Below are 27,227 nucleotides of genomic sequence, written 5' to 3'. Positions count from 1 at the left end.
AAAATTAATATTTTGTTGCAAAAATGTTTTGGATTCGGGAAGTTAAAAAATTATTAGAAAATACCAATAAACCCTTTAAGCAGCACTGGCTGGGGAAGGAAATATCAATTGAATGTGAAGGTTGGAGTCAGTATTTCGGGGACTGTATTGCTGAAAGTCGTCATTATGGAGAAATTTTGCTGAAGTCAATGGAAAGGAAGATTGTGCAGAGTGTATAGTGGATGGCCGATCCAATATTGCCCGTTTTACGCCGCCACCAAGAGTTAAAATTACCCCTTTGAATCAGAATCAGGTTTCCTCTATCAGATTAAGCAGGTGCATGGTCTATAGAATACAACATCACCTGGGCTGCAGGAAGCAGCACTTCCTCCTCCTTCATTGAAAATCTCTTAATGGGAAATGCAGCACAGTTGCTCCCAACTTGGCAATCTTGTTCAGAGCAGCTACACCAGTGACTGCTGTGGGAAATGGAATATTCATGCTAAAGCACTGGGAGTTGACCTGAGGTTAGGGGTCAGCTATATTTCTGGAACAGAGTAGAAGGAACTTTGTTCTACACTTGGTCCCTAATTTATTTGTATTAGGGTTTCACCAAATTTCAAGTAATTAATTTGAACTGTGCATTGAAATGAATAGATTATTCTTTTAATTTTAAATGAAATTTACTTTCCTAGATAATCTTAACCATGCCTACTTTACCAATATAAATTCTGCTGTACCCAACTGCGCTTGCATCAATCCGATTGTCTCCCACTGTAGTGACATTTATCTTACTGTGCCCTACCTATTCAAGAACATGCCGTGTGCAATTTGAACTCCATCAGATTATTCCTTCCCGCCCCATCTTCAGCACATAATTCACAACTTCTCTAATAATGAACCAGCTCATGCCAGCCTACAGCAGGATCTGGACAGCATTCAAGCTTGGAGTGATGAGTGACAGCTCACCATATTGCCACATCTAATGATCATCTCTAACAACATCATGTGGAGCAGCTCTGGCTGATGAGGAATCAGTTTAGATCAAAGGGAAAGAGATACCTGGAGTTGCTGCAGGAATCCAGACCAGAACTGAGGGTGGATGTGTGAACACTTTAATTTATAAACATTACTTCTCTCACTTTATGATGAATTTTGACCGATTTTCTGCCCCTCCCCTTTAAGTTTCCACTCTCCAGGTTTAAATCCTAATGGCCCTTTGATAGTTTCCAGCTCGTGCTGAGCAAGTGTCATCTCCCATTGTGACGTCAGAGGCTCAGGCACAGGGTCGTGTGACTCAGTCGCCCCGCCCCCATAGCGCTGCTTCTGCAGGATATCCGGGGCTGGATGTTCCCCAATGGGGCACTAGGGAAATGCACAGATCGGAAGGACCCAGGGTGGGGCACAGTCTGGGCTGCAGTGGGACACTGATAATTGTGCTCAGCATGCCTGGGTTTGGGGGTAACATTCCCCAGCATTCGCGCTCAGTATTAATGCCCAGTGACCCTGCTAGAAAGTCAACCTGTGTGGGTTCAGGATGGGGACGGGGTCCGTTCGGCCGGGATGGGTCCCACCATCTGATAGGGACCAATACCTACTGTCTGGGGTCACCCGCAGAGTCTATCCTGTTGGGGAGATTACTGAGCATGTTGCATGAATCGGATTGATAGTATCGATGTTTTCTGCCTTTCCAAAATAAGGAAACAATTGCTGAAACAATATATTTCGTGCATAATCTGTACCATTTCTATTATCCCCGGTGTCCTGGCCTATATTTATCCCACAATGAACATAACAGCAACAGTTTATCTGGTCGTTAGCACATTGCTGTTCATGGGAGCTTGCTGTGTGCAAATTGGCTGCCGCGTTTCCCACATTACAACAGTGACTACACTCCAAAAGTATTTAATTGACTGTAAAGCGCTTTGAGACATCCAGTGGTCGTGAAAAGCACTCTATAAATGTAAAAGTTTTTATTTCTTGCTAACACGATAATGCCAACCAGCTCCCCCAACTTTCAACAGCACCACCATCACCAAGTCCCTCATCATCAACATCTTGGGGTCAGCAATGACCTGAAGCTTCATTGGACCAGCCATATCAACACCATGGCTACAAGAGCAGGGCAGAGGCAGGTTCTGACGAAAGGTCATTGACCCAAAACGTTAAGTCTATTTTTCTCTCCACAGATGCTGCCCGACCCGCTGAGATTTCCAGCATTTTTTGTCTTTATTTCAGGTTCCAGCATCCGAAGTATTTTGCTTTTGTATTGTTGCAGAGGCAGGGTACTATGCGGCAAGTGGCTTACCTCCTTTCCCCTCAAAGCCTCTACATTATCGAGAAGGTACAAGCCTGGATGAGTGCACCCACAACAACACTCAAGAATGTCGGCACCAGCAAGGACAGAGTTGTCCACTTGATCGGCTCCTGGACGTGTTATTCACCCCCTCCACCAGTGATGAACCATAATACAACTGCAATATGTGCTAGCTACAGAATGCACTGCAGCAGTGTACTAAGTTTATTTCAATAGCACCTCCCAGTCGTGAGACTCTGCACTAAGAGCAGCATGGGAACACTATCACTTCCAAATCCTCATCACACCAACCTGACTCAAACATACATCCACATTCCTTTGCTATCGCTGTGCCAAAGTCCTGGAATTCCCCACCTTTGTGGGAACATCATCAGCACAAGAACTGCAGCCGTTCTTGCAACTAGGCATGGGCAATAAATGAAACCATGCCAACATGGAAATAAATAAAAATAATAGCAATTAAAAAGTTGTGTCCAGAGGTATGAGAATTTGCGTAGATCTTCAATCCAACACATTATTGTAATTAGGCGCTAGTCTATATAGTCTCTTTTTGCTGGTATTAGAAATGCTAAATAAAATGTATTGTTCTTCCTGACAGCTTCCAATCAGTGTTGGACAGTTCATCTGGCAATGTGATCTGCAAACCCTCAGAGCAGTTTAGAGGGTGGGCGTCAGAAGACAAAGTCCTGCAACTCGTTTCTTCTTTTCTGGCCAATTTTCCGCCACCACTTTTCTCCTCGCTCCTCCTCTCCTGAAGGCGTTAAGTCCTTGCTGGGGTACAGTTCCATAGGCACTGGTCATACTCCTGGCATCTCACAAGTGGCCATTATTTGTGTGTGAATTTAAAAAAAAGAACCACAGTTGAGTGTCACCGGATTATGGAAGGCATTGTAACTAGGACCGATCCTGTTCTGACCTGATGTTCACACATACCCACTTCCAATGGGCACTCCTGGATAGCCATCATGTGATCAACCCAGGGGCACTGGAATCATTTGTAGCACCACCACCACTGCCCCATGTGAGATCCAGTAACTCAACACAAATCAGCGATTGAACCTTGGACCTTCGTGGTCTTATTGTCATTCAATGTAATCCCCCCCTTGAAAGGAAATGAGTGCAATGAAGCAATTACAAATATTTAAATAGGATATAGTTGGGTTTCTTTTATGCTGCAGAGATCTCAGCAGGCTGCCAAGGAGATATGCTGTGAAATCTATAAATCTTGATCTTTTCTATGAATAGGTTTTGAACTATTGAAATAACTGAACAAAAGTTCATTTTTTCGACGTAACTCTGCAAAGATTTGCAGTCACTAGTGCGTTCTATGACTTGAAGCTATGAAATAAGGGCAGCCTAGTGCCAGGAATAAAATCAGAAACTGGAATGCTTCAGTTTGCCACCATACCTTGAATATAAATACAGGGCTTTTTTCAATTAGATGTGCTCTTGTACCACACATTTATAATATTAACCTTTTTGTTTCTGTGAGAAAGTAATTGCATAGTGTGAGTATTGGCATAAAATGCCTTCAACTAATCACACTATAGAACCAAAGATCAGCTAACCATCATCCAGAATTTCAACCAATCAGACAAACCACTGTCCCTTCAATCAATCAGATCCCAGAATCATCTCTGGTATCATTTCTGATTGTTAGCAAAAACAAGTTCTGTGGTATTCAGCAACCATTACATCCCCAAATACCTTTAAAAATATGGTTTATAACAACAACAACAACAACTTGTATTTATATAGCATCTTTAATGTAGTGAAATGTCCCAAGGCGCTTCACAGGAATATTATGCCATAAAATTTGACACCAAGCCACATAAGTAGAAATTAGTGCAGGTAACCAAAAGCTTGGTCAAAGAGGTATGGTTTTAAGGAGCGGCTTGAAGGAAGAAAGAGAGGTCGAGGCGGAGAGGTTTAGGCAGGGAATTCCAGAGCTTCGAACCTAGGCAACAGAAGGCACGGCCACCAATGGTTGAGTGACTACAATCAGGGATGTTCAAGAGCGCAGAATGAGAGGAGCAGAGACATCTCGGGGAGTTGTGGGGCTGTAGGTGATTTCAGAGATAACAGAATATACAAATAAAAAGAAGTAAATATCACATCTGTATCCATAAACTTTCCCATTGCATTTTCCAATTGCTCTGATATCAAGTGCCATGCTAGAGCTTTAATCCAGTGCACCCTCCCTCATAATCAGACAGCATCCACACCTCTGTACATCAGTACACAGGACCAGTGGCCTAAGTCCTGATGTGAAGACTGCATGCTTGTGGAGGACAGATTAATTACAAAGATTCAAACAGCAACCGAGGACTTTAAATAATTTCTAATCTTGAATATTGGTCAAGAAAATAGTCTACAAAAAATTGACTAAGTTTAGTTGCCACAGAATTCTGCAACATTAGCCAAAAATGGTAACAGCAAACTAGCAGTGACAGATACACTGAAGATTCAGAACTCAAATCAGTGTTGATGTATCTCGCAAATGACCCTAAAGATTAGTCAACTGGCTTTCACTCCCAAAAGCTGGCAGCTCTGCTGCCCTGCATTCCTCTCACTGCTCCAGTCTCATTCCCAAAGCTGCAATCAAACCCAATGTCTGTTCTCAGTGTTTTATCAAGTGATTCCTAATTCTTGCCTCAACCTCAGCCGGACGGATCCCCTTACCCGTGGCCCACCCCAAGGCACAGACTCAGCCAGCCCCATACACTGTTTGGCTCTGCAGTGCTAATCATCATCATAGGCAGTCCCTCGGAATCGAGGAAGACTTGCTTCCACTCTTAAAATGAGTCCTTAGGTGGCTGAACAGTCCAATATGAGAGCCACAGTCCCTGGCACAGGTGGGACAGACAGTCATTGAGGGTAAGGGAGGGTGGGACTGGTTTGCCGCACGCTCTTTCCACTGACTGCACTTGTTTTCTGCGATGAGACTCGAGGTGTTCAGCGCCCTCCCGGATGCACTTCCTCCACTTAGGGCGGTCTTTGGCCAGGGACTCCCAGGTGCCAGTGGTAAAGGTCATCAAGAAATGGTGCAGTGACTCTCAAAGAGTTATATTAATTCTTCGCCTATTTTTTCAATAACTGTAAAATCTGCCACTGAAATAAATGGCAGAACGACTGTCCGATTAGCATAACTTAATTACAAAGACTCAGGCAGCAACAGAGGACTTCAAATAATTTATAACCTTGAATATTGGCCAAGAAAATAGTCTACAAAAAATTGACTAAGCTTAGTGTGCCACAGAACTTTGCAACATTAGCCAAAAATGGTAACAGCAAACGAACAATGACTGATACACTGAAGATTCAGAACTCAAATCAGTGTTGATGTATTTCTCAATCCACCCTGAAGATTAGTCATCAATACTGGTTCAGAAATTACAGGCCCCATCACTATAAATCACTATAAATGCCCTAATCTGTCTTCTTAAATTGTCTTCAACAAATACAATGTGATTAGATGATTAGCAAGATTCAAAAACGCCCTTAAAATCACTCTCGAATTACTTCTCCTCCCAACCACTTCAAGCAGCCTTTTATTAAAGATCCTCCGGGTTACAAAATGGCGTCCATACCGCCAAGTTAAGGTCAGGTGAGTGAAGCTTTTCTTGAGCGTCTTTTTGGGCCAGCGATCATTTGGGCGAATTATGGGCGAAATGCTGAAAGTGGCGCTCAGCGATAATCTGGGAGATAATCAGGCGCTCATTTCCATTATAAACAGTATTCTGGGCCTTGCACGAGGATGACGTCATATTTTTTTTTGAATAGACCGGGCGATGCAGCTCATTCCTGTATGCCGGAAGTTGTGCCGGCGATAAATGGGCGATAATCGGGTGCTCGGTTCCATTTTTCATCAAATATGGGTGATAGCCTGAATCTCAATGCTTATATGGGCACTAAATGGGCGCTAAATGGGCGATGATGTGCCGAAAGTCGAGCTCTAAGAGTATTATAGATGTCAGTGAGGGAAAGAGAGAGAGTGTGAGGCATTCAAAGAGAAATGGAGAAAGTGTAGAAAACAGACTGGAATCATAGAGGGAGATACTTCAAGAATTAAAGTTCCAGACAAGCAGAGGAACAGTTGCAGGATGGCGAAACATAATTTCTTTTGTTTTTGGCAACACCGCAGAATCATACTTAATTAACATAATTCACTAAAACAGGCGGCATCAGCTCCTCAAATCTTTATAGGTGTCGCTAATTAAATGACACAGTGGAATTAATGTCTACTTGTCCAAATTAGACATTGTTGACTTCAGTCGCCTCCTCCTGAGATCCCCACCATCACAGAAGCCAGTCTTCAACCAATTTGATTCACTGCATGTGATATCAGGAAGCGGCTGAATGCACTGAGTACAGCAAAGGTTATAGGCCCCGACAACATTCCGGCTGTCGTGCTGAAGACTTGTGCTCCGGAATTAGCCGCACCTCTAGCCAAGCTGTTCCAGTACAGCTACAACACAGGCATCTATCCGACAATGTGGAAAACTGCCCACAAAAAGCAGGACAAATCCAATCTGGACAATTACCGCCCCATTGGTCTACTTTCAATCATCAGCAAAGTGATAGAAGGTGTCGTCAATGGTGTAATCAAACAGTACTTACTCACCAATAATCTGCTCATCGATGTTCAGTTTGGGTTCCGCCAGGACCACTTGGCTCCAGGCTTTATTACAGCCTTGATCCAAACATGGACAAATGAGCTGAATTCCAGAGGTGAGGTGAGAGTGACTGTTGTTGACATCAAGGCAGCATTTGACTGAGTGTGGCTTCAAGGAGCCTTAGTAAAACTGAAGTCAATGGGAATCGGGGGGAAACTCTCCACTAGCTGGAGTCGTACCTAGCACAAAGGAAGATGGTTGGGGGTCAATCATCAAGCCCCAGGACATCGCTGCAGGAGTTCCTCAGGGCAGTGTCCTACGCCCAACCTCTTCAGCTGCTTCATCAATGACCTTCCCTCCATCATAAAATCAGAGGTGGGGATGTTCGCTGATGACTGCAGTGTTCAGTGCGATTCACAACTCCTCGGATAATGGAGCAGTCCATGCCTGCATGCAGCAAGACCTGGACAACATTCAGGTTGGGCTGAAAAGTGGCAAGTAACATTTGCACCTCACAAGTGCCAGGCAATGACTATCTCCAACAAGCTAGAGTCTAACCACCATCTCTTGACATTCAACAGCATTACCATCACCAAATCCTCCACCATCAATATCCTGGGGGTCACCATTGACCAGAAACTCAACTGGACCAGCCACATAAATACTGTGGCAACAAGAGCAGGTCAGAGGCTGGAATAAAAACAGAAAATGTTGGAAATGTTGGATCAGGCAGCATCTGCGGAGAGGAAGCAGAGTTAACGTTTTGGGTAGATGACCCTTTGTCAGAACTGGAGATTGTTCAGAAAGAATGGATTCTTAAGAAGCACTGAAAGGGGGAGGGGAAGAAAGAACAAAAGGGAAGGTCTGTGATAGGGTGGAAGACAGGAACGATTAGAGAGACAAAAGGGATGATGGCCCAAATTCAAATGGTAATGCCAGAAGTTAGAAAAACATTAATGATTTAGACGAAGGGATTAAATGCAGTATCTCCAAATTTGCAGATGATACTAAGTTGGGTGGCAGTGTGAGCTGCGAGGAGGATGCTATTAGGCTGCAGAGTGACTTGGATAGGTTAGGTGAGTGGGCAAATGCATGGCAGATGAAGTATAATGTGGATAAATGTGAGGTTATCCACTTTGGTGGTAAAAACAGAGAGACAGACTATTATCTGAATGGTGACAGATTAGGAAAAGGGAAGGTGCAACGAGACCTGGGTGTCATGGTACATCAGTCATTGAAGGTTGGCATGCAGGTACAGCAGGCGGTTAAGAAAGCAAATGGCATGTTGGCCTTCATAGCGAGGGGATTTGAATACAGGGGCAGGGAGGTGTTGCTACAGTTGTACAGGGCCTTGGTGAGGCCACACCTGGAGTATTGTGTACAGTTTTGGTCTCCTAACTTGAGGAAGGACATTCTTGCTATTGAGGGAGTGCAGCGAAGGTTCACCAGACTGATTCCCGGGATGGCGGGACTGACCTATCAAGAAAGATTGGATCAACTGGGCTTGTATTCACTGGAGTTCAGAAGAATGAGAGGGGATCTCATAGAAACGTTTAAAATTCTGACGGGTTTAGACAGGTTAGATGCAGAAAGAATGTTCCCAATGTTGGGGAAGTCCAGAACCAGGGGTCACAGTCTGAGGATAAGGGGTAAGCCATTTAGGACCGAGATGAGGAGAAACTTCTTCACCCAGAGAGTGGTGAACCTGTGGAATTCTCTACCACAGAAAGTAGTTGAGGCCAATTCACTAAATATATTCAAAAGGGAGTTAGATGAAGTCCTTACTACTCGGGGGATCAAGGGTTATGGCGAGAAAGCAGGAAGGGGGTACTGAAGTTTCATGTTCAGCCATGAACTCATTGAATGGCGGTGCAGGCTAGAAGGGCTGAATGGCCTACTCCTGCACCTATTTTCTATGTTTCTATGTTTCTATGTTTCTATTAGTCAAGATAGGGTGTGAATGGTGGGATAATGTCCAACTGCCATTAGAGACAAGAAGAAAAAAAGAAACAAGCTCTGGGGATGGGGAGGGGATGGGGGGCGGGAGAGCCAAAGATTGGCAGCAGCTAGGCTCTGAAATTGTTGAACTCGATGTTGAGTCCAGAAGACTGAAGTGCCTAAATGAAAGATGAGATGCTGTTCCTCGAGTTTGCATTGAACTTCATTGGAACAATGTAGGAGGCCAAGGACGGAGAGATCAGAGTGGGAATGGAGCGGAGAATTAAAGTGACAGGCGACCGGAAGCTCAGGATCACACTTGGGGACTGAACGGAGGTGCTCCACAAAGCGGTCACCCAATCTACGCTTGGTCTCCCCAAGTAGAGGAGACCACATCGTGAGTAGCGAATATAGTATACTAAATTGAAAGAAGTACAAGTAAATCACTGTTTCACCTGGAAGGAGTATTTGGGGCTCTGGATAATGGGAAGGGAGAAGGCAAAAAGGCAGGTTTTGCATCTCCTGCGCTTGAGTGGGAAGGTACCGTAGGAAGGGGAGGGGGTGCTGGGGGTGACTGCGGAATGGCCCAGGGTGTCACGGAGGGCGTGGTCCCTTCAGAATGCTGAGAGGGGAGGGGAGGGGAAGATGTGATTGGTGGTGGGATCACGCTGCAGGTGGCGGAAATGGCGGAGGATGATCAGTTGAATGTGGAGGCTAGTGGGGTGAAAGGTGAGGACAATGGGAACCCTGTTGTTGTTCAGAGAGGGCGGGGAAGGGGTGAGAGTAGAGGTGCGGGAAATAAACGGACATGGTCAAGGTCCATGTTAACCACAGCGGAGGAGAATCCTCGGTTGAGGAAAAAGGAAGCCATGTCAGAGGCATTAGTGTGAAAGGTAGCGTCATTACAGCAGATGCGACGGAGACGGAGAAACTGGGAGAATGGAATGGAGTTCTAACAGGTTGCGGGGTGGGGGAGTGTAGTCCAGGTAACTGTGGGAGTCAGTGGGCTTATAGTGGATACTGGTTGAAAGCCTATCCCCAGAGATGGAGACAGAGAAGTCGAGGAAGGGAAGGGAAGAAACATAGAAACATAGAAACATAGAAATTTGCAGCGCAGAAGGAGGCCATTCTGGCCCATCGTGTCCGCGCCGGCTGACAAAGAGCCACACTGCCCTTGGTCAGCAGCCCTAAAGGTTACATATAAACCTATGAACAATGACGGAAAGGCAAAGAGCACCCAGCCCAACTAATGCGCCTCACCACAACTGCGACACCCCTTATACTAAAACATTCTACACTCCACCCCAACCAGAGTCATGTGATCTTCTGGGAGAGGCAAAAGTCAGATAAAAACCCAGGCCAATTTAGGGAGAAAAAATCTGCGACCCATCCAGGCAATCGAAACTAGTCCAGGAGATCACCCTGGCCGTATTCTATTCCCTGCAGTGCTTACCATTATATCTGCACCATCCAACAAAAGGTCATCCAGTCTAATCCCAATTACCAGCTCTAGGTCCATAACCCTGCAGGTTACTGCACTTTAAGTACCCATCCAACCATCTCTTAAAAGTGATGAGGGTTTCTGCATCCACCACTCTTCCAGGCAGCGAGTTCCAGATCCCCACAACCCTCTGCGTAAAGAAGCCCCCCCTCAAATCCCCTCTAAACCTACCAACCATCTTAAAATTATGCCCCCTCGTAATAGACCCCTCCACCAATGGAAATAGATCCTTACTATCCACTATGTCCAGGCCCCTCAATATTTTGTACACCTCAATGAGGTCTCCTGTCAACCTCCTCTGTTCCATTGAGAACAAAAATCCAATCTGTCCTCATAACTAAAATTCTCCATTCGAGGCAGCATCCTAGTAAATCTCCTCTGCATCCTCTCTAGTGCAATCACGTCCTTCCTATAATACGGCGACCAGAACTGCACGCAATACTCCAGCTGTGGCCTAACCAAAGTATTATACAATTTAAGCATAACTTCCCTGCCCTTATATTCTATGCCTCAGCCAATAAAGGCAAGCATTCCGTATGCCTTCTTAACCACCTTATTCACCTGGCCTGCTACTTTCAGGGATCTGTGGACAAGCACTCCAAGGTCCCTTTGTTCATCTACACTATTAAGTGGCCTACTGCTTAATGTGTATATCCTTTCCTTATTAGCCTCCCAAAGTGCATCACCTCACACTTTTCTGAATTAAATTCCGTTTGCCACTGCTCTGCCCACCTGACCAGTAGATTGATATCCTCCTGCAGCCCATGACTTTCCTCTTCATTATCAACCACACAGCCACTTTTAGTGTCGTCTGCAAACTTCTTGATCATACTCCCTATATTCAAATCTAAATCGTTGATATGTACCACAAAAAGAAAGGGTCCCAGTACTGAGCCCTGCGGAACCCCACTGGAAACATCCTTCCAGTCACAAAACCATCCATCAATCATTGCCCTTTGCTTCCTACCTCCAAGCCAATTTTGGATCTAACTTGACACTTTGCCCTGTATCCCATGGGCTTTAACCTTCATGATCAGTCTACCATGGGGGACCTTATCAAAAGCTTTGCTAAAGTCCATATATACTACATCGTACGCACTACCCTCATCGACCCTCTTGGTTACCTCCTCAAAAAATTCAATCAGGTTAGTCAAACACGATCTTCCCTTAACAAATCCGTGCTGACTGACCCTAATTAATCCTTTCCAGATTTATCCTGTCTTTCAGGATTTTTTTCAATAATTTTCCCACCATTGAGGTTAGGTTTCCAGGCCTGTAATTACTCGGCCTATCCCTTTCTCCCTTCTTAAACAAGGGTACTACATTAGGAGTCCAATCTTCTGGCACCATGCCCAGATCCAAAGAGGACTGGAAAATGATAGTCAAGGACTCTGCTATTTCCTCTTTTACTTCACTCAACAGCCTGGGATGCATTTCATCTGGGCCTAGGGACTTTACTACTTTCAAAGCTGCTAAACCCCTTAATACTTCCTCTCTCACTATATTTATTTCATCCAGAATATCACACTCCTCCTTGATAGCAGTATTTGCATTGTCCCTTTCCTTTGTGAAAACAGATGCAAAGTATTTGTTAAAAACCCTACCAACATCTTCCACCTCCACACAAAGATTACCTTCATGTTCTCTAATAGGCCCTACACTTTCTTTAGTTAGTCTTAATATATTTATAGAACATCTTAGGGTTTTCCTTAATTTTACTGACCAAGAATTTCTCATGCTCTCTCTTAGCATTCCTAATATCCTTTTTAATTTTGCCTCTTAACTTTCTATATTCCTCTAAAGATTCTATAGTATTTAGACGTTGATATATGACATAAGCGTCCCTTTTTTTTTAATCCTTCCCTGTAAGTCGCTAGACCTCCAGGGGGCTCTAGAATTATTTTTCCCAGTCTTTTTCTTTAAAGGCACATGTTTGGCCTGAGCCTTCCAGATCTCCTCCTTAAGAGTCGAAGATGGACCATGTGAAGGTGAGGGAAGGGTGGATGAAAAGTGAACAAAATTTTCAAGTTCAGGGCAGGAGCAGGAAATAGCACCGATACAGTCATCAAGTACCGGAAAAAGAGGTGAGGGAGGGGACCAGCATAGGACTGGAACAAAGGATGTTCCACATAACCCACAAAAAGGCAGGCATAGCTAGGACCCATGTGGGTTCCCATAGCAACAGCTTTAAGTTGGAGGAAGTGAGTGGAGTTAGAGGAGAAGTTGTTCAATGTGAGAACAAGTTCAGCCAGGCGGAGGAGGGTGATGGTGGATGGGGACTGGTTGGGCCTCTGCTCGAGAAAGAAGTATAGTGCCCCCAGGTCATCCTGGTGGGGGATGGAAGGTTAGAGGCTGGGTATTCTGCAGCGAGTGTCTCACTTCTGATTCCCCAAAGCCTTTCTACCATCTACAAGGCACAAGTCAGGAGTGTGATGGAATACTCTCCACTTGCCAGGATGAGTGCAGCTTCAACAACACTCAAGAAGCTCAACACCATCCAGAACAAAGCAGCCTGCTTGATTGGCACCCCATCCACCAGCTTCAACATTCACTTCCTCCATCAACGACATACCGTGGCTGCAATATGTACCATCCACAAGATGCACTGTAGAAACTCACCAAGGCTTCTTCGGCAACACCTCCAAAACCCACAATCTCTACAACCTAGAAGGACAAGGGAAGTAGGCGCATGGGAACACCATCACCTCCAAGTTCCCCTCCAAGTCACACACCAACCTGACTTGGAAATATATCGCTGTTCCTTCATCGTCGCTGGGTCAAAATCCTGGAACTCCCTCCCGAACAGCACTGTGGGAATACCTTCACCACACAGACTGCAGCAGTTCAAGAAAGCGGCTCACCACCACCTTCTCAAAGGCAATTAGGGATGGGCAATAAATGCTGGCCTGGCCAGGGACACCCACGTCCCATGAACGAATAAAAAATAAATAAACTAGAAACAATGAAAGGTCCCTGGTATTCCTGTTGAGTTTACCCAGAAGTTCACGTCGGGAGTTTTGTATTGGCAATTGGCTAAATGTCAGGAAGTGAGAGGAGCACTGCCCTGTGTGATCCCAGGTTCGCATACACACAACTGTGCGATCCTGAGCTCAGTGAGGGAGTATGCTACATGGAACTCTGCCGCGTGCAAAAGGAAGTTCTTGCAGGGAGGACTGCATGAGGTAGGTGCGGATTTCCTTGCAATGCCAGCGGCGTACTCCTTAGCTACACCGCCGACCGCAAATTCAGGCCCAATAGTGATTAGCTCACCGTAGCAGTCAGCTGTGATGGGATAAAGGTGCGGGAACCCCAAAAACTTGCCTAAATTAGATGTCATACTGTATTAGGACACTGTTATATTAGGATGCTGTATGTTAGAATGCTGTTTTATTAGGACGTTGTATATTATGACGCTGTTATGTTAGGGCGCTGTAAAATAGGATGCTGTTATATTAGGATGCTGTATATTAGGATACTATTATATTAGGACGCTGTATATTAGGACGCTGTTATATTAGGACGCTGTTATGATGCTGTTATATTAGGATGCTGTATATTAGGACGCTTTTATATTAGAACGCTGTATATTAGGATGCTGCTATATTAGGATGCTGTATATTAGGACGCTGTATATTAGGACGCTGTTATATTAGAATGCTGCATATTAGGACGCCGAATATTAGGCCGCTGTTATATTAGGATGCTGTATATTAGGACGCTGTTATATTAGGATGCTGTATATTAGGATGCTGTTATATTAGGACGCAGTATATTAAGACGCTCTATATTAGGACGCTGTTATACTGCCACTTTTCTGTAATTGGAAAGCAGTCTAGGGCATGCATAATGTAATAAGTAACAGCATACCTCACGTGTCAGGTCCTGACCTGATATTCAAGTGTATTTAAGTCAAGCAGTGAGCGACACTCTTTCCAAAAGGCCATCTCACACTGCGTCAAGTTCCCATTTGGAGAGATTTTAAAAGTGCCTAGGCTTGCCAAAGCAAAAGAGCCCTGTATATCCATAAAACCATGCTTACACAGAGCTACATTACCACGGCACCTTGATGCTAGTCAGCCCGAGGTCGGTCTGCGGTATAATGCAGGTCTGCCTATGTGTATCACAGGGCGAGTACCAGTCTCAGTATTACTGCAGTTTTAAATATCATGAAGCACTGCGTTCCCTCTGTTCTGAATTAACAATTGCAATCTTCCCAACATGGCATTCTGGATAACAAAAATACTATGGAAAGAATTTTTCCCCAAGTAATTGATGTGAACTATTGGGACAACAGTTCTTTTCTGGCTCAATAACACTGGTTCCTTTTAGTAACCATTACTCAGGGGCACTGATTTCACAATGTATTCCTCCTCAACATTGTTTACTTTTGCTGCTAGGCTTCTAACTTCTTTATTTCTTCTCTTCAATTAATAAAATCCCAATCCCAGCACACAGTTAGCATATATAGCACTGAGCTCTGTGGAGAATGTAGCTCTTGTGGAACACATCATGCATTTCTTTCATATTTGCTTCCTAACTCCATTAACAATAGAAACAGCAATGACAACATCTATCAAATAATTCAACAGCTTTTGCACCAAATGCCCCCATGTTTAGTTAAAGAGATGTTAATATGAGACGGTAAGAAATTATTTATTTGGATGGAATAGAGTAGGCATTGGGAATTTGCCACAGGCACAAATTGCATTTTATATATTGTAAAAGTTTGGTGGTTGTGGTGATGTTATTTGTATGTGCATCTGTTAGCTGGACCATTTCCATTGTCTGTTTCGCGCAATATGTTATTACGAAACAATGCTAGCTCCAGGTTACTGTCATCTGTATATAAAAGGTTGTCAAGAATACCTTTAGGAATGAGGCTTGGGATAAAGACTCTGAATGCACATCAAATAAGGGCATTTGATGTAGGATTAGAATTCTTGGCCTCAATATCCTCGGACTTTAAGCATTACTTTTATATCTCCTCTATTGTTAAAGCTGTCTCCAAGAAGCCCGATTTCCTCTTTCCTGCCTAACCACTTACTTTGTTTACTCTCAATAGTTCTCAACTCTCTGTAAAGCCCATGTCTGTCCAAGATTTGAATACAGCTTCCTGTACAGGATGCAAGAAAAAAATGATCTTGATGGGTGATCCCTCTCTCACCTCTAGCCTCCAACCTTTCTCTCCATCTGCTCCAACATTCCTTTCTCCACTTAAAATTATATTGTTGTGGTCTTGTGTGTACCAGCTTGGCTGGGATGATAGCATTCTCCTAATTCAGAGAAATGTGGGTTTAAGACCAGCTCCAGGACTTCAGCATAGGATCCAGGCTGACATTCCAGTGCAGTGCTGAAGGAGTGCTGCATTCATGGTGCTAACCTTCAGATGAAATATTAAACCTAGGACATCATCTGCCTGTTGAGATAGACATTACCAGTGGCCCTATTTGAGGGACAGCAGAAAATTCTCCACATGTCCTCTTTCATTCACCACCACCCAAAATAAATAAAATAGTCATTCACCTCACTGTAAATGATGGACTCCTGCTGTGCACAGATGTTTGACTGGAGCAAAATTAATTGCACGTGAAGTGCTTTGATATATTGCTGAGAAACATGATCTGTTGCTTTATAAATATAGGTCAATGGTCATGGTTTTTCTAAACTCCCCTTGTATGTTCATTCTAAGCTTCACCTATATGGTCCTACACCCCACGGTGTCAAAATCAAAACCTAAAAACTATGAAACTCCTTCTTCCTACAATACTCACAATTTTAAAAACTTTTTGGGGCCTTACCTAACCAATACTTAATGGAGGAATGGTGAGAGGTCAGCAGTGAGAGATCATGTTGGAGGAACGGTGAGAGATCGTGGCGGAGGTGCGGCAAATGTTTGTGGCGGAGGAGCAGCGAAAGATCGTGGCGGAGGTGCGGCAAATAAGGGTGCGGAGTCCAGAAGAGCCAAGGGCCCAGGGACAGCACGGGTCAGCCCACACTATAATATGTGTGCGCACTAGATCCGTGCAGCAGAGCAGGTCTCCAGTCATCCTGGTTTATCCTTGCCACTGGATAAAGGCCTAGCTCTGTCAAGCCCATGTGGTGGCTGATGTGCAATGGTCACCACACATTAAAAAAATCCATGCACAGGCATCTTCCACCCCTGAAGTTCAGGATTGGAATATCGGGTCCTCCATTGAAACATCTGTGAACTCATTCCTTTTTGGTGTGGAAGCAAGTCATCCTCGTTCAAGGGACCGTCTATGATGATGACTTAATAATTTATCACCTCCTTTACTGTTTTCAATTTTTATTGTGTTCTGCACTGTGCTACTTTGCATCTCATTTTGGTTTGACAAGTAAGAAAAAAATAAAGTTTGTGCCCGCACTCAGTGAGTAAAATAAGAAACTGCCCTATATCAATTTGATTTTAAGATCCTCATTCTCGCCTTTAAATCCCTCTATGACTTCTCCTCACCCAACCTCAATGATCTCTTCCAGCCATATGTCCCTGCCGGCAAACTATTTCCTCTGGTGGGAGAATCAAGAACACTGGGACATAATGGGGGGAAATTGCGGTCGGAGGCTTTATTCAGATGAACACCTCCGACCCGAAAAAAATCTACTAAAATACTGGTGGTCCCGGAGAAACGTAAGATTCCAGTCGGAGGTCTTCATTCGCTGTTCAGCTCACAGGAACATGTCTTCCAGATACGGAGGCATATGTTGGAATCACGTGGGCCTGAACCACCAATCACTATCTAGTATTCTCATTGATAATAATGGGAGCTCTGTTTGTACGAGCTCCCACAGAGCTCCCATTACTATCAATGAGAATACCCACCTAAAACAAGAAATACAGCACAATATTTTTTTAAACCCTCACAATTTAAAATTAATTGAAATTGAATGTATTTAAATGTTTTATAAAAAAAAAATATTTTTTTGAAATGTTTTTCTAATGTGTTTTAATAGGGCTAAAAATAAACTTAACTTAATGGACATGGTATTTAATATAAAAATTAGTGATTACATTTAATTTATCTATGTTTTAAAACTATTATGTTGGTGAAAGTAAGCTATACACCTGCTTTTACCAGGTGTAAGCGTTTGAAGGACATTCCCTGTGCATGAATTGAGCAAATAGTCCAATCTCTGTACCACGGATGTCCTTCCTGCGGGAATGCGTTTGATCTGTCAAAAGAAAGTTTGACAGATTGGAAAAGCCATTTCTCGGTGCATGCACTTTGCACGCCGAGACCTGGCATTTGCGAGGCCTCGCACTTCGTACGCACCTGGAGAGGCCGCAATTTTCGGCCCAACCTTAACATTAGAGCTAGGCTATTCAGAAGCAAAATCAGGAAACACTTGCTCACACAACGCGTAGCAGAAGTCTGGAACTCTCTCTCTTGCCAAAGGCTGTGGATGCTGGGACAATTGGAGCTTTTCAAAACTGAAATGGATAGATGTTTGTTGGGTAAAGGTATCAAAGGATATGGAGCAAAGGTGGGTAAATGGAGCTGAGGTGCAGATCAGCCATGGTCTAATGGAATGGCATAGGCTTGAGAGGATGAATGGCCTTCTCTTGTTCCTAATGTTCCTATGTCCCTACATGGACCCTACTCTCGTCTGTTTCACTATTGACAACGGGCTGTTCAATCACTATCCCCATGTCCTCTACAACCCCATCCCTCAGCATCTCCTCTTTGTCACCTACCCCGCTGTCCTGAAAATACTCCTGAAGACCCTTCTCTTCAACTGTACCGTTGCCGCAATCTCGCTGCTTGTTGTTCACTCTGTCAACTGCCCAGAAAAGTGTTCAGAGATATCTCTCTGTACGTGAGAGGCGCTAGAGAAACTGTAAATTGTTTGTTAAGTTGAAAAGAAACACAGGGTTGAATTTCATTCTATCTAACTCGCATGTCACAATATAATTCTAGAGTGGTAAAGAGGGAAATAACTAAATGATTGGAATTAAATCTGCCATACAGCTCACCGAGAGCTCACGGGTTTCCAGATTCAATTAGACTTGGATTTTTTTTTAAATATAGCGCCTTTAACAACCACCGGATGTCTCAAAGCGCTTTACAGCCAATGCTGTACTTTTGGAGTGTAGTCACTGTTGTAATGTATTAAATGTATATCACTGTTGACAATTCTAACAAAATGCAGCATAAAAGTTGTTTAACAAGCACATTTTGAGTAATGGCCGATAGGCACTGTATGCAAAGCCCGAAAGATCAGGATTGAGCCCACGGTCAACATTCAGATCAAACTATTCTGGTACATATTGTATATCGATTCCATGGTTCTTAGCGTTACCTAACACAATGCTATAAGCATCCATTTTTTTAAGAATAAAGGATTTTTAAATAGCTTTTTGTCTTGTTGGTGTTCAAAATGACATGCTGTTAAAGCGAGCAAGGCACACGCCCCTTCAGAGAGCTCAACAATACATTGTATTTATATAGCACCGTTAACGTAGTAAAATATCCCAAGGCGCTTCACGGGAGTGTTATAAGACAAAATAAACAGCTCAACTGAAGGCCAGTCCCAGAGATGACCCTTGGAGGATTTCCAGGGGCAAAGTACAGCTCAGGCTTTTAAACTGAATTTGTCAAAAAGTCATTATAGGGAAAGTTTGTTCATCACTGAAACGAATTTTTAAATGTGTATTTTTTTTTTAAAATGGTGAGATCTTTTACCAATCCTTGGCTTGTGTTAGGCTCTGTATGTCTGGCTCTATATTCACGAGGTGGAGAGTGAGAACTCCCCTTGCTACAGCCCTACCCCCCAACAGACTGGTACAGGGCGATTGGTCTTAACAGTACAATTTATACTGTGGGGAGTGTACGTTCGCGTTCTCTGTAAACGGTCTGGGCAAAAAGGGAAACCAAACAGCCTGCTGTGGCAACAGCCTCTTATCGGGAAAGTTCCTGCGACAGACTCTGTGACTGCATCTACCCTCATCACCCACCCAGGTTAGGAGACAGGAGTAAGCGGTGTGTAACTTGAGCTGGAAAGGACAGGAAGGAGTGTGGGCAGGGGTGGTGATAATTCGATAGGAATTTACAGTTAAAGGGTGTCAGTGTGGCGGATGACTCCACAAGCAACAAGTGTGCAGGTGGGTCTCAGCGTGAAAACTACCCCTAAAATGATAGTGAGTCGGGTAATGCAAAAAAACACAAAGTTCCCTTTTATTCTGAAATCCAACTCACATTCATAAATATACAAAGACCCCCCCCCCCCCCGGCGCAGAACAGAAATAGCCCACACAGCCCCTGTCCAGATGCCCTACTCCGATGCAAATTGCGGCAGTGTCCTTAAACCTTCTGACTCCGGTGACCCCGGCACAGGATCTTTTTGAAAGCCTTCCTGAAGTCGTGGTTGAAGATGGTGTAGATGAGCGGGTTGAGGCAGCTGTTGCAGTAGCCGAACCAGAAGAAGAACTTGAAGAGTCTCTCGGGCACGGCGCAGAGGTCGGCGCAGATGGCGGTGAGCGAGTAGGTGAAGAAGAATGGGAACCAGCAGACCACGAAGACCCCGATCACCACCGACAACACGAAGGTGAACCTTTTCTCGCGGTTCTGGCGGCCCTTCCAGCGGCCCCCCTTGGCGCTGTCATCGCCCTCCGCCCTCTGCAGACTGCTCACCACCTTGCCCTGGACCGACTTGACCTTGCCCGTGGCCTTGGGCTGTGGCTGGGGCTTCTCCTCCTTCTTCTCCTCCTCTTCCACCTTCCTCTTATTCTTCTTCTTCTTCGCCGTGCAGAGGCTCTCCTGGCGTTCCGAGGACGAGGAGTCCTCCAGGTCGAAGCCGTTGGCCTCTGCTGCTTGGGCCTGGCTCTCCTTGGTCCCGTTGGGCTCCCCGTTGGTGGCCAGGGGCGAGTGGTTCTGGCGCAGGCCGTTGTGCCTGTTGTCCAACTCCCTCTTCCTGCCCGGCGGGTTCCTGGTCCTCAGCTTGGCGATCTGATAGATTCGGATGTAAACCAGGATCATGATGATGCAAGGGGCGAAGAAGGAGCCGATGCAAGAGGAGATGATGTACCATTCCTCGTCGTTGATCTTGCACTGCGGGTTGGCTTCCAAACCCCTCTCCTTCCCGATGGAGATGAGGGGGGGGAAGGAGATGACGGCGGCGATCACCCACACCGTCACGATGATGCACTTGATCCTCCTGGGAGTGCGCTTGAGGTTGTACTCAATGGCCTGGGTGATGGACCAGTACCTGTCCAGGCTGATGGCGCACAGGTGCACGATGGAGGAGGTGCAGAACAAAACGTCCAGAGCCAGGTAGATCTCGCACCAAACTTTGCCAAAGTACCAGTAGCCCATCAGCTCGTTGGCCAACGAGAAGGGCATGACCAAGGTGGCCACCAGGATGTCGGCGGCGGCCAACGACACCAGGAAGAGGTTCTGGGGGGCCCGCAGCCCTCGGCTGGTGAAGACGGCGATGACGACCAGGACGTTTCCGAAGATGGTGACCAGGATGATGAAGCTGACCACCGAGGTCAGGGTGACGGCCGCCTGGACCGAGAAAGGCCGCCCGTCGCCCTTGGGATCGGTGGCGTTGCAGCTCCAGTTACAGGGGGGGTCTCCCAGTCGGGCCATGGCCCCGCTCGCTAATCCATCGGTCTCCAGCAGGTTAAACATCAGAGCGCACGCCGGCGGCCAGTAACCTCTCCAAGGCAAGGCAAAAGTCGCCAGGGTCCATCGCTGGAGATCGGCCGGGCTTACCTTGGGGCGGCAGAGAGGGCAGGGTGAGAGGGGGGAGACGCAGATCGTCCACAAAGTTCTCCCAGTCTCCGGCAGGGAGGCGTTGCCCAGGCTCTGGCTGCTGGCAGGGAGCAGAGTGCGGGTTTGGGCTGATTTTAAAGGCAGCCGCTTTGTGCTGGGCGGAGCCGGGAGTGCAGGCAGCCGGCGCTTGCTGAGTGCAGCGCTCTCTCTACACACACACACACACACACACACAGAGAGCGGACTCTGCACTTCGCATCCTGTTCCTGGGCTGCTCCCCCCACTTTTATAGCCCCCGGATCCAGCGAGGCGTTGCCGGGCAGCGATCGTCAGGGCACCACGTGGGCTCCTGGCTGGCTTCAAAAGGAGGAAAGTCGGGCGGAGGAGGAGGCACAAACGGATGATCCGCGCCCCGCTGGCCGCAGGTGGAGCAGCAAAAACTCCACTGAGCCTCCCTCCCAGCATGTTAGGCGTGGATTTCCAATGGGTGGCTCGCTAGGTGAACCCAGTCGTCTCAAACAGTCAGAGTAGTCTTTCAGTCTTGTTCATCCCAGCACAACGAGGAGGGGAGAAAAAGGTGTTGTTAAAGGTCGATAATGCCTTAATTCTGAAAATGTGACTCCGGGGTGCGGGGTTGTTGCCGTGTTTAACGGGTCTGTAACTTTATACTGATTGTATGTAGTGAGACGGTGTGGCGATCGCGTACAATAAGACTGGAGAAGCCACGCCACAACTTTATACACAGGAGGTGTGTATAACACAACACAGACTCTATGTAGCAATTCACTGTCGTGAATTTAGAGCACTTTAACGATTGTGTAGGGGGAGTTTATTGAAGCACTCCAGAGATTCCGCGCAAGTCCACAACACAATCCACAGCAATACTATCGCTTCAGCGAGTCTGTGTTTAGTTCGCAATACACACTGAGCTTATCTAGTCCGTCGGTAACAATGCTACATTGAGTTTACCGAGTGTGCAACGTGAGTTGATAAGCGGGCTCTAGCAGGTTCATACATTGTCTGTAAGAACGCCACGGCAGAATAGTATGCACAATAGTTCTATAACAGTGCAAGGGGCCCGTATAGTGAATCTACATCAATACTGCAGTGTGTCCATAGTGTCATTAGAATGTGTCTATCAGAATTGTATAGTTGATTGCTCGGGGCTATGCACACAGGTAGCCTAGGATATATAATGCAGTTCTGATATTCATGCTCCACAATTTGGGTTCTCGCTTTGGGGGAAAAAAACATGTCCAAATAGACACAACCTGAGGTCAATTCAGTGCGAATTGTTGAGGGAAGTTTGTGTAAGTTGCCAGCTGTATATCTCTGTCCCTGCCCTTGGAAGGAAGCCAGCTTGCTATTTGAGAAACGCCATCAGGAAGTGACTGGCTTTTTTTCCTGCTGCTGTAATAGTTGTCATACTTGGAAATTTGGCATCTGACGTGTGATGAATGTGCAAGACTTGTTCTATATCCCAGTCCATCTCTCGTGGTATTCTGGGATTCCATGACCAAATGCCGCCTTCAGATGAAACGGGGTGAGAGGGTAAGGAATGAGGTGTAGATAGTTCAGTCCCCATTCTATAGTCATACATTCTGTCCCTGTTTTATAGACATTCCTGCCCACATTTACTCCCCATGTAAACCTGTCACACTGTCATTCTACCCTCCCACCTGTGGTGGCGCGGCAGTGCCTCCACTGGTGAGACAGTGTAATTACAGCATGGCAAGTTTCCATTGGCAACTTCGAATAAAAATGCGAGTATTAATGAATCTGTAATAACAGTCTAATGCGTATAGTTAATCCATAAGACCACTAGTGGGTCTACATAAGAACACTGCACGTACTGAATCTACAATAGTCCAAAGAACCTATATAGTGAGTCTGCAAGAATGCTTTTATAAATATATATATATATAATGTGTGTGTATATTTTTTTATTCGTTCACGGGATATGGGCATTGCGGGCATGGCCAGAATTTATTGCCCATCCCTATTGCGCTTGAGAAGGTGGTGGTGAGCCACCATTTCAGCAGGCAGTTAAGAGTCAATCACATTGCTGTAGGTCTGGAGTCACATATAGGCCAGACCGGGTAAGGACAGCAGATTTCCTTCCCTAAAGGACATTAGTGAACCAGATGGGTTTTTATGACAATCCGGTAGTTTCATTGTCACCGTTACTGATACTAGCTTTTTTTTTAATTCCAGATTTATATAATTAACTGTATTTAAATTTCCCAACAGCCATGGTGCAATTTGAACTCGCTTCTCTGGATTACTAGTCCAGTAACATTACTGCTATGCTACCTTATTCCATGTGTAACAGATTAGTAAGTCTAAATAGTGAATTTGAAAATGCTACAGTCCACAAAGTGAATTAATTAGAACAATTCAAATTCTATATCATGAATCTATAACAGTCCAGTCAGCCTGAGTTTATCAGAGCAGTCTTATACATCTATACATACCTGTACATTACACTTAGTGATTGTGGTACATGTTTATACTCTAATATAGGGAGTCCATTTGGTGAATGTTGTAGTAACAGTGAGTTTATGCAGCGACTCTGTGCACTGGCTGCATAATGTGTAGAATGGAATAGAAACCCTGCATTAAAACAATAATGATTGTTGTTAAACACACACTGACATTGTGAAAACAGGTTAGAAGCTGTGGATTTGTCAATGGTGGATAATGCTCGCAACTTCCTGACAATATCGCTAACACTGTTAACATGAAAATATAAAACTAGCATACCTTACACAGATAAATAGTTATAGATAACATGTAGTTTTACTTTCTTCATGACCAATCTCTCAATGTATTTTATCATTTGAAGCTGTCACTGTAGTCACAATCCAAAGCAGAAACTAACCCTCCTGCATTTGAATTTCAATAGCACCTTTTACGACCACCAGAAGTCTCAAAGAAATGAAGTAATTTCGAAGTGTAGTCACTGTTGTAATGTGTGAAACGCAACAGCCAATTTGCATACAGCAAGCTCCCATAAACAGCAATGTGATAAGGACCAGATAAATCTGGGTTCTTTTATGTTGATTGAGGGACAAATATTGGTCAGGACACGGGGGAAAACTCCCATTGTGCCATGGGGATCTTTTATGTCCACCTGAGAGAGATGACCATTTAATGCTCAGTTTATTGTCTTATCTGAAAGATGGCACCTCCGACAGTGCAGCACTCCCTCAGCACTGCACTGGAGTGTCCGCCTAGATTTATCGGCTCAAGTCACTGGACTTGAACCCACAACCTTCTGACTCAGAGGCGAGTGTGCTACCCACTGAGCCACAGCTGACAACCACAAACTCCAGACACTAACCCCAGTCACGAACCCCAGACATGAACCCCAGACACGAACACCAGCCACAAACCCCAGACACTAAACCCAGCCACAAACACCAGACACTAACCCCAGACATTAACCCCAGACATTAACCCCAGACACTAACCCCAGACACTAACCCCAGACACTAACCCCAGACACTAACCCCAGACACTAACCCCAGCAACAAATCCTAGACACTAACCCCAGCCACAAACCCCAGACACTAACCCCAGACACTAACCCCAGACACTAACCCCAGCCACAAACCCCAGACACTAACCCCAGACACTAACCCCAGCCACAAACCCCAGACACTAATCCCAGCCACAAACCCCAGGCACTAACCCTAGACACTAACCCCAGCCACAAACCCCAGACACTAATCCCAGACACTAACTCTAGGATTAACCCCAGACACTAACCTCAGACACTAACCCCAGACACTAACCTCAGACACTAACCCCAGACACTAACCCCAGACACTAACCCCAGGATTAACCCCAGACACTAACCCTATGATTAACCCCAGACACTAACCACAGACACTAACCCCAGACAATAACCCTAGGATTAACCCCAGCCACAAATCCTAGACACTAACCCCAGCCACAAACATCAGACACTAACCCCAGACACTAACCCCAGATACTAACCCCAGACACTAACCCCAGCCACAAACCCCAGCCTCAAACCCCAGACACTAACCCCAGACACTAACCCCAGACACTAATCTCAGCCACAAACCCCAGACACTAATCCCAGACACTAACTCTAGGATTAACCCCAGACACTAACTTCAGACACTAACCCCAGACACTAACCTCAGACACTAACCCCAGACACTAACCTCAGACACTAACCCCAGACACTAACCCCAGACACTAACCCCAGGATTAACCCCAGACACTAACCCTATGATTAACCCCAGACACTAACCCTAGGATTAACCCCAGACACTAACCCCAGACACTAACCCCAGACAATAACTCTAGGATTAACCCCAGACACTAACCCAGACACTAACTCTAGGATTAACCCCAGACACTAACCCCAGACACTAACCCCAGACAATAACCCTTGGATTAACCCCAGACACTAACCCTAGGATTAACCCCAGACACTAACCCTAGGATTAACCCCAGACACTAACCCCAGACACTAACCCTAGAATTAACCCCAGACACTAACCCCAGACACTAACCCTAAGATTAACCCCAGACACTAACCCCAGACACTAAGCCTAGGATTAACCCCAGACACCAAATCCCTCAACACCTGCAGATGCTGTCACCAAACACTAACTCCAGATGCTAAATCCAGATGTCAGCTACAGACACTTGCTCCAAACATTAGCTCCAGCTCTAACTGGACAGAGTCACAGGACAGAGCTAGCACTGAGTTCTTAGGGTAGAGCCAGTGCCTGTTTATAGTCAGTTCCAGCCGCTGCGGTTAGTTTTAGACTCACGATCCAGGTTGCTAAAATGTGTACTGAAGGGTTTTGATCTCAGCAACCAAACACTGCGAATCTTTCGACAGGAGCTCGGGGTTCGACTCATTCACTGCAGCCAGTGAGTGAGATCTGGTCAGTGTTTGTAACTCTCAGGTTCACCTTAGGGCGGGATTCAGGCACCACATGGTTGGAAACGATCACATTGTGCCCTTTTATGTTTTATGAATCATTTACAGATTATTGTCATAATCTGTGCTCAGTGAAACACTCCGGTACTCAGAACTCCAAGCCACCAGCCCCAGTAAACTGATGTCCCCATCCCCCGAGCCAGGTGTCCCCACGCCCCCCCCCCGCCCCCAGCCCCCAGCCAGGTGTCCCCACCCTGTCCTCCAGCTAGGTGACCCCCCCCCCAGGTATCTCCCGCCCCCAGCTAGGTGACCCCCCCAGGTATCTCTCCTCCCCCAGCCAGGTGTCCCCACCCTGTCCCCCAGCTAGGTGACCCCCCCCCCAGGTATCTCCCGCCCCCAGCTAGGTGACCCCCCCAGGTATCTCTCCTCCCCCAGCCAGGTGACCCCACCCCCCCCCCCCCAGCTAGGCGTGCCTCCCCCTCCCCAGCCAGGTGACCACCCCCCCAGGTATCTCCACACACACCCCCATCCCAGCAAGGTGACCCCGCCCCCAGCCAGGTGAACCCGCCCCCAGCCGGTGACTCCGCCCCCCAGGTGACCCCGTTCCCAGCCAGGGGTTCCCGCCCTACATGTGAAGGAAACAGCACCCACCCCCAGAAAGGAGGAGCCATCGCGCCCAAACTGAAGGACTGACTGTCACCTCCCACTCTCAGTGCTTTCTCCGGTGGGGGCCGGCTGTCTGCAGAGTGACCTCTCTTGGATCACCTTTCCTTGGGCCAGGTCTGGGTCGCTGCAGAGCCGGCTCAGTGGAGGAGGTTGCAAGGAGTGAGAGAGCCCCTTGTTTCTGTCCATGCAGATTATTTAGGCTGTTGCCGGTGACGGGCGAAGAGACCATTCGAGCCTGTTGTTCTTGTATTAATTATTTCTAGATGGTTTCTTTAAAACGCCGACGAGCCAACAGCGCGCTGACCCGGGGTTTCAGCACCGCGGACAGAGCGAGGGTTTGCTGCCACCCAGCGGCAGTACAGGCGAGATTGGGGGCAGAGCGCCATCTACCGGGCACAGTGTTGAACAACGCCCCCTTCTCCATTGTATCATCACAGCAAGTTGCTGCGCTGAAACGATACAACCTTCATAAAAACAAGTTCAACTCGAAACTTTGAAGTCGAAAATACCCGGCAGGCGAGAAGCACAACACAAATAACAAAATGTGCCA

The 27,227-nt window shown here is 46.0% G+C and overlaps 1 protein-coding gene across 1 annotated transcript; it reads right to left on the bottom strand.

The window, feature by feature from the left end:
* Positions 1-19,597: 19,597 nt before the first annotated feature.
* Positions 19,598-21,338, bottom strand: adra2a (adrenoceptor alpha 2A). The gene has a single exon (XM_070874961.1). It carries the CDS (start codon positions 20,998-21,000, stop codon positions 19,672-19,674), a length of 1,329 nt encoding a protein of 442 aa, XP_070731062.1. The 5' UTR covers positions 21,001-21,338; the 3' UTR covers positions 19,598-19,671.
* Between the last annotated feature and the right edge of the window lie 5,889 nt (positions 21,339-27,227).

This window comes from Pristiophorus japonicus, chromosome 3 (assembly GCF_044704955.1).
Source record: "Pristiophorus japonicus isolate sPriJap1 chromosome 3, sPriJap1.hap1, whole genome shotgun sequence".
Classification (NCBI taxonomy): Eukaryota; Metazoa; Chordata; class Chondrichthyes; family Pristiophoridae; genus Pristiophorus; species Pristiophorus japonicus.
Note: the sequence above shows the minus strand (reverse complement) of the source record. Positions and strands in the feature narration are given on the sequence as shown.

Excerpts from the sequence above, each read along its gene's own strand:
- adra2a (XM_070874961.1), bottom strand. The coding sequence starts at position 21,000 with ATGTTTAACCTGCTGGAGACCGATGGATTAGCGAGCGGGGCCATGGCC.